The sequence below is a fragment of the Castanea sativa genome, chromosome 10 (genome assembly GCF_040712315.1).
Source record: "Castanea sativa cultivar Marrone di Chiusa Pesio chromosome 10, ASM4071231v1".
Taxonomy (NCBI): domain Eukaryota; kingdom Viridiplantae; phylum Streptophyta; class Magnoliopsida; order Fagales; family Fagaceae; genus Castanea; species Castanea sativa.
Window position 1 is genome coordinate 14,667,253 of NC_134022.1, and position 15,891 is coordinate 14,683,143.

Here is a 15,891-nt window from a genome sequence, read left to right on the forward strand (position 1 = left end):
AAAATAACAAAACATCTCTTGACTAAAGGCTGCTGAGGGCTAAATTACTACGAAACTGAGATAGATGAAGAAAGTAGCAGTACCTATGTTTTAGGCAAAATCCAATAGTCAACCTTCTCCGTCCACTGCGATTCGTCAACCAACAACGGTTCATTGGCCTTGACCTGTTCAAATGTCCTTTTTCCTTTATGTTTTTTCTTCAACTTTGTCCTTTGATTTCTCCTTAGATCCCCTAGTTGTTTCATTGCCCATTCTTTATATGCTTCTGGGACGCGAGGCCACCCAGTAGGCGTAAGCGGGCATAACAAGGGATTCTCACAAAAAAGTGCCCAACCACTGAATGAACGTTGACCCGACCTCCCCTATCTGTTGGCCTTAACCATTTAACTCCAACTCGATTTTTACGTCACCATTTAGTGCCCATATTTTTGCTAGCTTTGTTTTCCCACGTTTTTTACGCCTACTTTGCAATGCTGGGGTTTCTTGAGAATCTTCTATATATACAAAACCACCAATATTAGGGTTGAATTATCAAAGCTCACAAGTAGTGAAAAATATTACACCACGAAAACTGTTAGGTTCTAAGACCTTAGGGACTAATGTATTAGAATTTCAATGTGTATTGAGTTGTAGACCATGATTAAAATATAGAGTCTAGGTTTAGGCTTGCTCAAAGTATGTTTTATTGTAAAGTTGAAATTGAGTGACTGTAGAACTTATTGGACTAAATAAGCAAATCTCGATTGATCGAACCTCGTGCAGATTGTTTTTCTGCAGAATTTCCAACTTAGCCCAAGCCCGTTTGACGTGTAGGGTTTTATGTTTTATGTCTCATATAAAAAGAAAAACCCTAGCTACGTTTTTAAGGCTTTTGATATGCTGTGTGTTTGAATCTCTTGTGAGATCTAGAGGTGATTACCTTCATGTACACTTAGGGTTATCAATATCGTGATTGATGTCAAGAGCTTGGTGATTGTTTCAATTGCTGCACAAAGAACATTTCAAGAAGATCAAGATTCACAAGTAGGAGAACTTGTGGTTGCAGTAGATCAAAGAAAGAAGTAGTCCGTAGACTTGAAGCTGTCACGTGGTCGTAGTAGTAAGTTTTCTACTCGAGGTAGCAATAGGATATTAGTGGTCTAAGTCTTATTGTATAAATTTCAATTCTTTCATAGTGGATCTGTTTTACCTTAAGGATAGCTAGGATAAATCCTCCCGGGTTTTTTATTGGTTTAGTTTTCTTGGGTCATCAGATATTTGTGTTCTTTATATTTTCCGCATTATATTTGTTTTGCACATTTTGGTTTAACCTTGTGTTAATTAACAAACTTGTTAATCAACTTGGCTTAATAATTAGGCTAATCATATTGTGTTAAGGGGTCTAAATCTTAACAAAAACATTATGCATCTAGTAATAAACATCAAACTTTAGACTTAAGAAATGATAAAAGAGGATACGATAAAACCTTGGTATTTTATTTTTAAAATATCTAATTTACATGGAGTGAACGTGTCATTATTTTATAAATATTAAATTTATAAATATTTATTAATTATAAATATTTAATATTATAACTAAAATAGTATTATTATTATTATTATTATTATTACTAAAATTAAAAGAAATAATAAATTATTAGCAGTAAAAGACATCACGTATAAGACATTGACACATGTTCTGTATATACAATCATGCAATCAACAATGGTGGACTTCTACATTACAAACATTCTTTTAGTAATGATTTTGCATTACTAGAATGCATGAGTTGGTTCTGAAGTCAACAATATATAATAATAATAATAATAATAATAATAATAATAATAATAATAATAATATATTCCTTTAATTTTTAAAGATAAAGGGTGAACCTAACAAGTAATCTACATTGGGTAGCAACAAACATGATCATGTCAATAAAATTGGCTTGTAATTTGTAATCTGTGTCCGAAACAACATTTCTCTTTTAATTAAATTGAAATTTTCTTTATTTTTAGTTGATTGTAAAGTTATGCCAGAATGATATTTAAACTTTTCATGCTTTCCATTTTGTGTGAGATAGATATAAATATTTAGATATAGAGACTAAGCTTCCGTTTGGGAAGTGCGTTTGTTTTGCTTCATAGCAGTGCTTTTTTTTTTTTAGTCCCGTGCATTATTTACAGGGCCCTTAAACTTTTTTTTAAAAAAAAAAACAACTTTAAAACTAGGTCTCACAGCACTATTCACATATTTAAAAATTATTTTGTTACAATGTTTTCAGTTTTCAACAATAAGCAATATCCAAAACAAATCCTAAGAGAGGTGCCTCCGACATTAAGTTTTATTATTTCAATTCTTGTTCAACTTGTAAAAACAATACAAATCTCAATACTAATGATGTTAAAACACAATTTTTTTCGCAAAATATTTCACAATTATTGCATTGAAAAGTTGTTTTTTCATAAGTCCACCACTTACACAACCACGATCATGTCAGGCAAGCAAGAGTCGCTTCATCACATCACTTATAGGCTAATGGGTCACAATTGGCCATGTAACTCTATTGTCTATTGTTAATAACTTGTGACCTCAAAAAGTTGGGAAAAAATTGTATGAAAATTTGGGTGCCTAGACTTATTGTCAATATTTGTGTTTGAGGATCCCATTCTTGTGATGCATGGAAGAAACTCTGAGATTTGCTTTCTTCTGAGACATTGAGGAGGAAGGGTATAGAGTACCAGGGAGAATTGTGTATACTATAAGGGGGCTTCTCACCACATAATGCCCATATTTCCATATGATTACACCAGATATGATTGGCTGTTGTGCAATCTTTGGACCATAGACCAGCACTGTAAATGATTTTTTCTCTCCAATGGAAGAGAATGACAATACAGACGGTTTCACAGTAACATCAATAGAGGCTGGTATGTATGTACTAAGAGTGTAGGTTGAGTTTGGTGGGCCAACATTGGTGACTGTCCTAGTGAATACAGCCTTAATCTGTTGGCCATCTTCCACGGCAACAGAGAATGAAGGATAGTTAAGGTTCCATGCTCTTCCAGGCTTTGAGGTATTGCAAAAGCTGCTGTTGTCTCCGATGATGAGTCTTAACGTGGTGGTATTGTAGCCTTGCATGCACAGGAAGTTTATGTAGTCTGCCTCATATGCATCATAGACGAGCCCAGGGTCTACTGCTTGCAATGGGTTGATGTGACCAGATCCATAAGCAAATTCAAGGTCTTCATGCTTCTTTGGGTCCACAATATAAGCTATTCATGACAAAAGTTAGGTCACCGAGAGAGAGTAAACGACGATTTATAATGTTTTTCCATATCAGTGTGGGTAATTTCTTTCATAGTCTATAAAGTTCAATGCATAGTTTACAATTGTTAGAAATACTGAATTGAATAGTATTGTATTGCTCACAGAAAGAATATACATGAGTGCCTTTATATATGAGGCATATGAGTGTAGTACAAGTAAATATGAGTGTAGTACAAGTAAATATGAGTGTAGTACAAGTAAGAGTGCTAAACAAGTAAACTAGTTGGGCCTAAAGCCCACAACACTATATATGTTAACAGCCCCCCTCAAACTCAAGGTGGATGTGAGACCAACTTGAGGTTGTCAACCAAAGTACGAAGGCGTCTCTTAGGATGTGACTTGGTGAAGATATCTGCAAATTGATCTGTAGAGGAGACTGAGATTAGCTTGAGAGTACCATGGACAAGATGATAACGGATAAAATGACAATCGATCTCGATGTGTTTAGTTCGTTCATGGAAGACATCATTGTGAGCAATATGAATGGCACTTTTGTTGTCACAATAAAGAGAAGTAGCAGAGGATGTCGACACACCTAAGTCTTTGAGAAGCCATCGTAGCTAAAGAAGCTCAGATGTGGTATCAGCAAGGGCACGATATTCTGCTTCAGTACTAGAACGGGCCACATGAGTTTGTTTCTTACTTCGCCAAGAAATCAGAGAAGAACCAAGAAGAAAGCAATAACCAGTGGTGGACCTGCGATCAGTGGGATCTCCTGCCCAATCAGCATCAGAAAATGCATGGAGAACAAGAGGAGACCGAGCAGAGTAGAAAAGACCATGGAAGAGAGTGCCCTTTAGGTACCGAAGAATGCGCAGAACAGCAGCATAGTGAGTCGATCGTGGAACAGACAGATATTGGCTCACCTGGTGAACAGCATAGGAAATGTCTGGACGAGTAACAATGAGATAAACTAGGCTGCCAACTAAGCGTCTGTAAAGAGAAGGATTAGACAATGGTTTCCCCCCTGAGGGAGTCAGATGCGCATTAAGCTCGACTGGAGTGTCAACAGTCTTGCTATCAGTGAGTCCAGCTCTAGACAAGAGTTCAGAGGCATACTTGGCTTGAGTAATGTAAAGTCCATCTGTAGAATGAGTGATTTCAAGACCCAAGAAGTAGCTGAGATGTCCAAGATCTTTCATCTCAAACCGCCGACCGAGAAAATCTTTGAGTTCTTGAATGCCACCGAGGTCATCACCGGTTATGATCATATCATCCACATACGGGAGAAGTAAAATAGTGCCTTTGTCGGTGCGACGAAGAAATAAGGCAGAATCATAATGACTGGCCATGTAACCCAAACGAGAGATGGTAGAGTGAACTTGGCAAACCAAGCACGTGGAGCTTGTTTAAGGCCATAAAGTGCACGTCGAAGGTGACAAACCTTGTTTGATTCAACGAGAGAGACCGGAGGAGGTTGCATATAAACTTCTTCACTCAAATCCCCATTAAGGAATGCATTTTTGACATCCATCCGGAAAAGATCCCATTTGCGGCGGCGGCAACAGCTAAGAGGGCACGAACAGATGAGATACGAGCAACCGGAGCAAAGGTCTCTTCATAATCAATCCCATACTCCTGTGTAAAACCTTTTGCAACAAGACGAGCTTTGTAGCGCTCAATGGACCCATCAGAGCGAGTCTTAATCTTGTAAATCCACTTACAACCAACCACAGATTTCCCAGGGGGGAGAGTGACCAAGTCCCAAGTATGGTTTTTAGATAATGCATCAAGTTCCTCTTTCATTGCAATCTGCCATAAAGGGTCAGTGGAAGCCTCACGATAGGTGTGAGGCTCGTGCAATGTAGCAAGGGCAGTGTAACAATGATAGTCAAGTAAATGTGCAGGAATGGACCTTACCCGAGTTGAGTGACGAGGTGGAATGTCTTGTACATGATCTTCAGATGGAGCAGGAGCAGGGGAACCAGGATCAAGGTTGGGTAGCTCGTCTTTAACCTGTTCATCTTCCACCTGTTCATTAAAAGGGGAACTAGGAAAGGGATCAAGGATTTCTGGTGGTTGGACAGAGAAGTTAATAGGAGAATCAGGAGCAGCTACAGAAGGATCAGGATCAGCTATAGGAGGGTCAGGAACAGCTACAGAAGGAATTTGCGTCTCATCTGGAAATAGATCTAAGACAGAAGAGGAAGATAAAGAAGCACGAAAGTGAGAGAGCTCGACAAAAAGGCGATGTTCCCAAAAGACAACATTGCGGGAGACACGAAGACGATGAGAAATAGGATCATAACACCGATACCCCTTTTGAGTTTCGCCATAACCAAGAAAACAACAAAGTCTTGACCTAGGCTCAAGTTTGTTATGCTCATGTGGCTGAAGAAGAACGAAACAAGCAGAGGCGAATGAGCGTAGGTGGTGATAGTCTGGAGGTGACCCAAAAAGGCGCTCATATGGAGTTTGATTTTGGATGACAGGACTGGGAATGCGATTAATAGTATGAACAGCATGAAGAGCAACTTCGCCCCAAAAAGGAGCAGGAACTTTGGCAGAGAGAAGAAGAGCACGAACAGTGTCAAGAATATGACGAAGTTTTCGTTCGGCTCTACCATTTTGCTGAGAGGTACCTGGACAAGTTAGTTGATGAACAGTGCCATAAGAATGCAAAACAGCTTGGAAAGCATATTGAGTGTACTCAAGAGCATTATCAGATCGAAAAATTTTGATACGTTTAGAAAATTGAGTTTCAACCATTTTTGCAAAATTAGAATACACTTGCAATAATTCAGAACAATGTTTCATATTAAAGATCCAGCTATAGCGAGAGTAATCATCAACAAAGACAAAAAAATATCGAGATCCACCAATACTAGAGACAAAAGAAGGTCCCCAAACATCAGAATGAATAAGGTCAAAGATATCAGTGGATATAGATTCACTAGAATTGAAAGGCAAAACTGGTTGTTTTCCTAATTGACATGAAACACAATCAAAATTTTCTGTAGACACTGAACCTAGCAAACCTCTAGAAGCCAATTGTTGTACACGGGAAGAAGATGCGTGACCAAGTCGAGCATGCCAAAGAGCAAGAGAAGGAATAGAGGAAACTGCAGCAGCTGCGGCAATAGAAACAGGAGCAACAAGTGGAAGACGAAGGTTGTCCACGGGAAACATACGCCCAACTCTGGGACCGGTCCCTAGCTCCTGTCCCGTCCCTGGATCCTGCACAATACACCCAGAATAATCAAATATGATTCGATAACCCAACTCAGCTAATTGTCCCACAGAAAACAAATTGTAAGAAAGGTCAGGAACATTAAAGACCCCAGAAACGGAGAAGTTGGAGGTTGAAACGGAACCTATATTATGACCAGACATTGTGGAACCATTTGCTGTGTGAATAGTAAGAGGGTGTGGTGCAGGTTTAAGTTCAGAAAATAAGGACGAGTGAGGTGTCATGTGATTGCAACAAGCAGAATCCATATGCCAAGAGGAAGGAGACATACCGGACAAAGCTGAGAGAGAAGAGGAATAAGATGCATTACCAACCATACGAATGACATTGGCGATGATGTTTTTAAGGTCATCTGTGGTCATGGTGAAAGTGCGACTTGAAGACTTAGATTGTGCAAAGACGGGAGCCATTGGTTGGACATTCTCAATGTTAGCAATAGTGGCAGAAGAACCTGAAACAGCTGATTTATTGCGCTGAAAGCAAGTCTCAATATTATGGCCAAAACGTTTGCAAAAATTGCAAAAGCGTTTACTAGATTGTCTGGCCAAAAAAAGTCAACTCCAGAAAAGTCAACGGTCAACAGTCAACGGTCAACAGTCAACGGTAGCTAACGTGGCAGGCTGACGTGGCTAGATGACGTGGCAGATGACGTGGCTAGGGCTAACGTCAGCAGGATCAGTATGGCGCGTGGAGGCGCGTGAGCAGGCGCGTGGCGGCTCGGTTCGGCGCGTGGGCGCGTGAATTGCAGTGCAGAAACTTCTGGCGGCGCGTGAGGGCGTGTGGAGACTCCGATGACTGTGAGGTTTTCACGAAAAGATAGATCGGAGCAAGACGATCTTCGTGGTACCTTCGGAAAATTTTTCGGAGCAATATTCACGGCGGTGCCGAAAAAGGCAGTAGTCTTTGCAGTGTTCGGACTCCTCAACGGCGGCTGCTGCAGGTCCGGAACCTGAGGACGATGTCTGGAAGACTCGAAGGTTCAACGGCGAAAGGCTGCGATAGTTGTCGTGACAGCGGAAGCAATATTGAGAACGGAGTTACACCAATAAAGACAAGACTGCTAAGAAAAGGTCAGAGCAGTGGCTCTGATACCATGTTAGAAATACTGAATTGAATAGTATTGTATTGCTCACAGAAAGAATATACATGAGTGCCTTTATATATGAGGCATATGAGTGCAGTACAAGTAAATATGAGTGTAGTACAAGTAAATATGAGTGTAGTACAAGTAAGAGTGCTATATAAGTAAGAGTGCTAAACAAGTAAACTAGTTGGGCCTAAAGCCCACAACACTATATATGTTAACAACAATGTTGAATCTTTCTGCTGTTTTCATAGGTTTTTTCATGTTAGTTTATAAACCTTTTATAATAAAATTAATGGAATTAAACATTTTCTATAAGGAAATTGTTTTGAACATAATCATGTTCTAGAAGTCATGTTTGTTACTTCACCTGTGGTCATAAGGGCAGATTTAATGGCAGCAGGTGACCAGTACGGACGAGCAGCCTTAACATAGGCAGCTGCACCACTAGTGTGAGGGCAAGACATAGATGTCCCAGATATTATGTTGAACTTGACACTCCTAGTGTCGTCCGGGTCCATGGAAGGTGATGCCACAGGAGACCAAGCAGCAAGAATATCTACTCCAGGGGCTGTGAGATCAGGCTGCATATATATCATCCAAACATAATTTTAGCATGTTAAGCCATGTTCTAAAACTAAAACTAGAATTATAGAAGAAAACAATTTTGTAAACTAAGTACTCATTTTCTATATCACCTTAAGAATGTCTGGGGCGATAGGGTTGGGTCCCCTAGATGAAAATGATACAACATTCGGTGCCATGACATCCTTCCATGTCTCACCAACCAGAATAGTGGCAATGGGAGTTCTATCAAGGGTTCAAAGTATTTCATTAGGATATTGAAGAAAGTAAGCAATCCATAATGATTGAATTAAAGATAATCAGTAGTGAAAGTTGTTTACTCTTTTGATCTGATGTAGTTTAATATTGTGAGACCATCTTCTACACTAATTATTGTTGCTGGCAAAGGGAAGCTGTAACCAAAATCAGTAATGGATGAGTCAGCCATAATGGCTCCCACACCATTGGCTAATAGAATGCTAGTGCCAACAACGGCTCCTTCACAGAAAACAATCTTTCCTTGTACTTAGAATGAATTCAGGTCACCGTTATAGCAATATTTTGAAATATCCGGATCAGCACCTGCAGAGTAGTTTGCGGCATCTCCAACCCAAATCAAGGGAAGTGATGTTCCATTGAGGTTGAAGCTATTAATGGCAATACCCTTCATTAGATCATTCAAAGAATTAGTTTGGTATTAGTGAAGATTACTCTATTGAAATGCTATCTTTTGAATAGAATAAGTTCAATCAAAAACTCACAGTATAGACTTGTCCATTGCCCAGCACAACTTGAGCAACAAATTTTCTGTCAATGGTGCTCGCAGCAACAGTTAATATCCAAGGTGCATGATTGGCGAGGCTTTGTGGGTAAGGCCCAGAGTTTCCAGCAGAACATGAGGTCAAGATGCCTTTTTTCATGGCATGGAAAGACCCAATAGCAATTGGTTCTTTGAAGTATGGACTAAACCCAATGAAACCAATGGACACTGAAATAATGTCAACTCCATCTGCTATTGCATCGTCAAATGCTGCTAGGACGTCTGCTGAGTAACATCTGGATGACCAGCAAACTTTGTACATTGCAATCCTTGCACCAGGAACTCCACCTCTTGCAGTTCCTTCAGCAAGCCCAAAGTAGCTTGCTCCAGCTACCTCCCTCCCTGCAGCTGTTGAAGATGTATGGGTTCCATGACCCTCGGAGTCCCTAGGGGATTTGATGTCTGTTATGTCATGGAAGCCTTCACTGTTGTAGTAACGGGCTCCAATGATCTTGCTGTGATTTCAAAATTTATGTGAGTAGCTATCTGAGATTAATGCCTAAAAGATTAATGTAATTTATAATGTCTTAAGCTTGTGCCTCAAGTTATGTAATTGTAACCTGTGTCCACTGCCCCAAAAGGATCTTAGACAATCACTTATAAAAATCTTCAAAATGTAGTGACTCGTCTTTATTTGTTTCAATTAGGATTGCAACCTTTTTTTAGTTGGTGATTATTTTCCATTGATACCAAAAACTCCACAATGGTATCTCTGCTTAATAGTCAATGCCTTCAGAGTCACTAACATGGCCGATTTATTTTTTCTTTGAAATTTTCTCAATTTCCTTAATTCTTATTCATCTAATGAGTAATACTAATGGTGTTTAGACCCATGGCAATGCTCACATAAGTACAAGGCAGAAAGAGAGCTCACTTGTTACAGGTGAAGTTGGCACCTTGGCATTTACCCTTCCATTTACTAGGTGGAGAGCTGAGTCCTTCATCATTGAAGCTATCGGATTCTGGCCAGATTCCTACAACTCCATGGATACAAAATAACTGCAAATTTTAGCATTTGCTTTGTTTTTATGCGAAGCAAGATGATGACAATTGTGTGCTTAATATAATAACCTGTGTCAAGAAGCCCAATAATGACATCTCCTTCATGAGGGCTTCCAACTTTGCCTTTGGAGGGGAAACCCATGAAGTCCCATGACCTCGTAGTGTGAAGCTCTAGTATTTGGTTTGGAAGCACTGAAATTACACCTTCCATTTCTGCAACACATTTCAACTGCTTTTAGCACACAAACGGTAGTAAAATTTCATTCCTTGCCACTAGTTTGACACTCACCTGAGAATTTTGCAGCTTCTTCATCAGTTAATTTCGCTGCAAAACCATTAAAACTCTTCCCATAACTGTAGATTAGTGACTCTTTGGCGGTTGAAGTACTGCAATTGGAAAGAAAAAAAAAGGTATATGCTTGAGATAATTCAAAAGTTAAAGCTGTTATGGGAAGGGATTTATATTAGGAATGAAGTATGTTACACTATGAACAAGTTAAGCCGTTTGGGTGGTTTCCAGTTATAAAAGTGATGACCTTGAAGTGTAATTCTGTTTTGGAGTGTAAACTAGAAGTCTCTTGATTATTATATAATCTAAAAATGTCACATTGCTCACACTTTGCAGCGCAATTTAATTTTCTCTAAACAATTGTTAAGATTGTCCGTCACTATTTTCATGTGTCAATCTCTATCATGTCCAAGATCACTATTTGGTTCCTGTTGACACATCTTAAAGTAACTAATTGTTCGCCATACATAACGTTAGCATGCACCATAATACCTTGATAGATATAAGTTGCCTTTGCATTACCACATTTCAGCTTCTAGGCTCTAGCATGGTTATTAGTAATTACAGTAACTGTAGCTTTTAATTGACATAGTATTGAACTATTAGAACTCCTAACACTAATTATAGGGTGTTAACTTAACTAGAAGACTTGTGATAAATTATGACATTAAGTAGTGACAGGCTAAAAGTTATAACACCTTCCAAGTACTCTCTCTAGCATGGAATGATGCGTTGATGCGACAGAAAAATCTCCTTGAGGCTTCTCTCCCATGTATACAATGTGAACCTGCACGTTACACAAATCCTTAGTAAAGAAACCATGTTGAATTACTTTGGACATTAAAAAGACTAAATTTAAACTATGAAAACCAATGTACCATCCTTTCCTGGCCATGGCAACTCATCAGAAGAGCTGCAAGCAATAATGTGTGCAAAAGAATATGTAGCACTGCCTTGGCCATTGGTATTGAACTTTGTTCAACTGTAAGAGTGTTAAGTTGATGCCTTACGAGATAAAACTCTTGGGGATTTATACAAGAAATGAAATCTTGAAATATCCGCTTGCTGTTTCTTCCATCATTTGTCAAGCTTCACTTGCTTCTGTTTCGTTATGGTCCCCAAATTATTGTCTCCAAAATATGTTAAAAAATATACGAAGAGCTTGCTATTGCCAATTTCAATTGACCAAATTAATAAGATGATATATTATTGTTTTGGTCGTCTTTGCACTTCAATATTCTTTTGCCACTAGCTCAAAAAATATGTACAATTATTTAGGCATGCCGTCATGATTGTCCGAGTCTCCTAGTTAGAGTTTTACCGTTTCTTTTTGTAATAACAATTTATTATCATCTTTGTCTTATTTTTTAACACGCATGTGTCCTGGAGTCAATGGCTGGCCCTCGCCTGCACATGGGAAATTCGGTACACTTCTCTTTGATGATTCTGTCTTGAGTATTGGAAATCTTTAGCTTTGTTTAACAAAAAAATATATAGTACAGTAAATTACTCATTCATTTTTATTTTATATTTCAAATGGAATCAAAGACTTACATTTGTCGAGCAGAATAACATACGGCCACTCTATGTTGGTCTATGTTTTCCTCACCCATGTGCTATGATTCTATTGCAAACTTAAAAGAGTTGCAGAAAACATGAGTATATTGTATGTCAAAGCACAAGTATTGCAGACTGAACGAATTCAGCCACTCCATGCATCAAGAGGAGTGTAGTAAAAGAGATTTCGGGGGAGATTACCAACCAGCTACAGGAGAAGCAGAACAGATTACACAAACTTGACATGAAGCCTAGGACTTAACAAATTTTTTTATTAAAAAAACGGTTTTTAATGGTTAGATAGATATCATGTATGTATGTATGACTTACATAAATTTATATTAAAATTTCATTGACTTCAGTTACACACATATTTTTATGAATCATATAAAGGATGTGAGGCCTTTTAGTTTATATATATATATATATATATATATATATATATATATATATTACCTGTTCAAAGGAAACAGTAATTATCCAAAATTATTTGACTTAAATTGTTTTAGACATATAAGTGGGTAGGTTGTTCTTTTTCTTTTTTAAGATAAAAATTGTTCTACAAACCTATAATATCTTTAACATTAGTGGACCACTTCATGTAGCATATTTGAAGAATATCCATAATTGAAATGCATTTCTTTCAAAGTTCAAACTAAACTAATGATCTATCCAGTGTAGGGTTATTTTACTTAATAAAACATATTTAAAAAAATTATTTAACCAAATAGTACTGCCTAATTTATTCTTGAAGGAGATGTCCTGTTTATTATTGATTCTCTTCCTCTTCTCTCCTCCTTGACCAAGCTTCACTGGCAATTTCTGATGACCTGAACCCGTTGTTTCTTTTGCAAACTATCTCCTTTTGGACTGCTTCTCAGATGTTGGTTGATTCCTTTTTGGTTTATTAATAAAATTTCTTATTCAGGACCCAAATAAAAAAATATATATATAAAAAAAAAATTAAAAAAGTCAACATTATCATACACGAGGACTTTCACACTCTCAAAAGGATTTTCATCATTTCAAGTGAAATAGAGTTTCAATCCACAATTAAAAATCTGGTAGATCAACACCATATGCAAATTATTTGGTGATTGGAGTTAAATGAAAAGAGATAAAGAAATATAATACGACATTACCATTGGAAAACTTTTGACAACCCACAAACCAACTACTACTAACACCAATACACCAAATGAACATCTATCATAAGACCATATCAACAGGTCGACAACCAAAAACCCAAACATAAAAGAGATAGAAGGCCATACAGGGCTAGAGCACTCTAAGCTTTTTATTGAGGTGACTAAGAAACCAACAAGACTAAGCTAGTTTTTTGATCAATTTGGTGGAGGGAAGAAAATGGCATCAGAAGTCCTCTTTGAGGAGAAAAGCTTCTCTGTATCAGCATCCACATCGAATGAAGCCTGGAGAACCGAAGGAGATAGAGCCTTCCAAACAGAAGTCCTTCCAGCTAAATGAGTGAATATTGGACTGCTACAGGAAAAACAAAGTCCTATGAGTCATAAAAACTTCACTACAAACAATTATACACAATTTAAAATTTAATTGCCTATCCTGCTGAGTTCTTTATGAACAATTGTCCCCCTCAATAGCATATTAAATAACCAGAACGCCCAAAGGCTAAAAAAAAAGCAGTAGCTTAACACAAATGTGACAATGTGTTGTGGAAAAAGTCTTACTTGGGGGTGGTGATGATAGAGAACCACTCCATACCCTCAGGAGAGGCAATCTTCGAAACAACAAAAAACCTTGGCACAATGAACAAATTACCCGCCTTAAGAGTTGTTTCCAAGACCCTACGGCCATCAACACCGACAACCTGAACACGGCCACTACCCCTAACAATATAAGTCACCTGCAATGCCGAGTCACAAGAAAATCCAGGAGAGCACATGGCACTTCCATCCAACCTAACAAGGTCAGCCCCAAGCCCAACTTCACCAACCAAAGGAAGGTTATTAGTGTTCAAGACCACAACCCTTCCACCTTTCTTAATGTCCACGTCTAATGGAGCCTCCTCACAATTTAATGCCATACCCAATCGATGTTCCTTCTTTGGCTCAGGCATTTTAAAGTTCCCATCAAGCTTGACAATTCCATTGCCTGATTGCTTTCCGACAAGGGTTTTCACAACATTCTCATCCAAGTCCCACGCTCGGCTCACAAACTCAGTAGAGAACCCAGAAAAGATCCCATTGGAACCTGTCAGGAAAAACTCAGTAAACTCACCAGATTTGTGACCTTTTGAAGTATCTCCCAAGAAAAGAACAATAAACTCAGTGTCCTCTTCATTGTACCACCATGTAACCACGCCAAAAGGAAGGGCAATGGCATCACCCTTCTTAATTGCGAGGACCTTCTCTTCTGATTCAGGAAGCACAATTCCAGCTACACCATTTCCTATGGGAAATAATATATATCAATGAGGAGTAAGTTAACATATTGCATAGTACTACACAATGGCTGAAAGAGTTTGGATCATACTTTATCATTACACTTTAAAAAGTTTTGTAGACAATAAGTTCAGCAAAATTATTAACTACATCATTAAAGAAAATTAATGATTGCTTACTCTTCTGCTTCGTATGGACAACAGCTGAGTACTACATTACTACTCTTTTTCAATTTTTCAAAGATCAAGTCATCAAATCATTCCTATTTAAAAGTCTTTGTTCTTTCCAACATTTATTTATTCCTCCATAATAATTCAAACAACCAGATTACTTTGATGGTTTGTTTTCCTTTTAATTCAATTAAAAAATCAATCACCTAAAAAGTTTGGTGAAGTTTAGAATAAAAATTCAGAACATGACAAAAGATGGAGCAATCAAGAGCATAATAAAAACAGAATATTATAAATAAAATTAAATAAAAACAAGCAACATTCCATCAAAAGACTGACCAAAATTGCCATGATATAATTTGAGTCCACCTAGCCCATGATGGGATTCTCACTACCAGAACAACTTTCTTTGGGCTTTCTACTATGAAACTAAATGCCCCAAATTTTAGTTTAACAGATTAATTTATCACACCCCGAAATTTTACACGATGCACTAAAGAATACCTAGAAAATCCACAAATCATAAACCAGCCCAATTAAGAAAAAAAATAGAAAGTAAATTCCATTCAAATTTTATTTACAAATTGTTTACCCAACAAAGAACCCATCTATTAAATAAATTAATCATCGAATAATAATTATAAACAAAAAAAGAAAAAAACAGCATACCAGTACATCAATAAATCTATTAAATCTAAGCATATAACCACAACAGCAATAGAACATACAACATAATATTGATCAGACAATAAAACTTAAAACCCACAAACATAGACAAGCAAACAAGCGAAAAAATTATAAAAACAGAAACCGATTAGATATATATACCTTGGAGTACATAAGCAACCTTGGCAGAATCAGAGTAACGAGGAAGAGCAAAACCATTCTTTTCAAGGGCCAACTTGGCAGCACCGATATTCCCTTCACGAAGCATGGGAAGCTCAGATGGAGACCAAGCGTGATACGACCCTCCATTGCCACCGTACACCTTCTTAGCCAGCTTTGGAGATAGATCAACCTCCATTGTTTTTCTTTCACTCTTTCTCTTTAAAACCAAGAAAGAATAATAATGGAATACCCAACAGTCTATGCTGTGCGTGAAAACTGAAAAGAGAGTATCAGATATATTGTAGTGGCCAGCGGGAGAGTAATTATTGATTTAGATAAGTATTGCTTCAAAAAGAGAAGATTCTGAGATAAAGACTGGGAGTAAACGTATTTAAACTACACCTGATTTTCATGCGAAAAATGCTAAAATACACTATTTTTGTCGCGACTTACACGCACGTCGAGGTGTAAGTGGTGGACTCCATCACACCCAACATGCCACGCAGGCAAATTGTTACAAAAGTTGAAAAAGCATGAAAAACCTCGTTGTGACTGTGAGTCCAATCAGTTTCTGAATTCGACGCATAAGCAACACTACCTGACCAGTGGAATACAAACAAAAAACAAATTTTATCCCTTCTGAGTTTTACATTTATTG

General features: G+C 37.8%; 1 protein-coding gene and 1 pseudogene across 2 annotated transcripts; both read right to left on the reverse strand.

The window, feature by feature from the left end:
• Positions 1 to 2,622: 2,622 nt before the first annotated feature.
• Positions 2,623 to 11,220, reverse strand: LOC142612089 (subtilisin-like protease SBT4.3; annotated as a pseudogene).
• A 1,590-nt stretch (positions 11,221 to 12,810) lies between these two features.
• On the reverse strand, positions 12,811 to 15,633 carry LOC142613687 (11S globulin seed storage protein Ana o 2.0101-like). 2 transcript variants are annotated; one of them, XM_075786139.1, is made up of 3 exons: positions 15,234 to 15,633; positions 13,522 to 14,242; positions 12,811 to 13,312 (listed from the first exon to the last, which is right to left on the reverse strand). In XM_075786139.1, exons 1-3 carry the CDS (start codon positions 15,427 to 15,429, stop codon positions 13,159 to 13,161), a joined length of 1,071 nt encoding a protein of 356 aa, XP_075642254.1. In that variant the 5' UTR covers positions 15,430 to 15,633; the 3' UTR covers positions 12,811 to 13,158. The 2 variants fall into 2 exon arrangements, with proteins under 2 accessions (XP_075642254.1, XP_075642253.1); XM_075786138.1 differs by having other exon boundaries at positions 12,811 to 13,315; positions 15,234 to 15,598.
• Positions 15,634 to 15,891: the final 258 nt, after the last annotated feature.

What these genes read in the sequence shown, in the direction of transcription:
- LOC142613687 (XM_075786138.1), bottom strand. Translation starts at nt 15,429, where the DNA reads ATGGAGGTTGATCTATCTCCAAAGCTGGCTAAGAAGGTGTACGGTGGC. An exon ending in GGTTGCTTATGTACTCCAAG is followed by an intron (nt 14,243 to 15,233) that starts GTATATATATCT and finishes TATTTCCCATAG; the next exon opens with GAAATGGTGTAGCTGGAATT. An exon ending in TCTATCATCACCACCCCCAA is followed by an intron (nt 13,316 to 13,521) that starts GTAAGACTTTTT and finishes TTTTTCCTGTAG; the next exon opens with CAGTCCAATATTCACTCATT.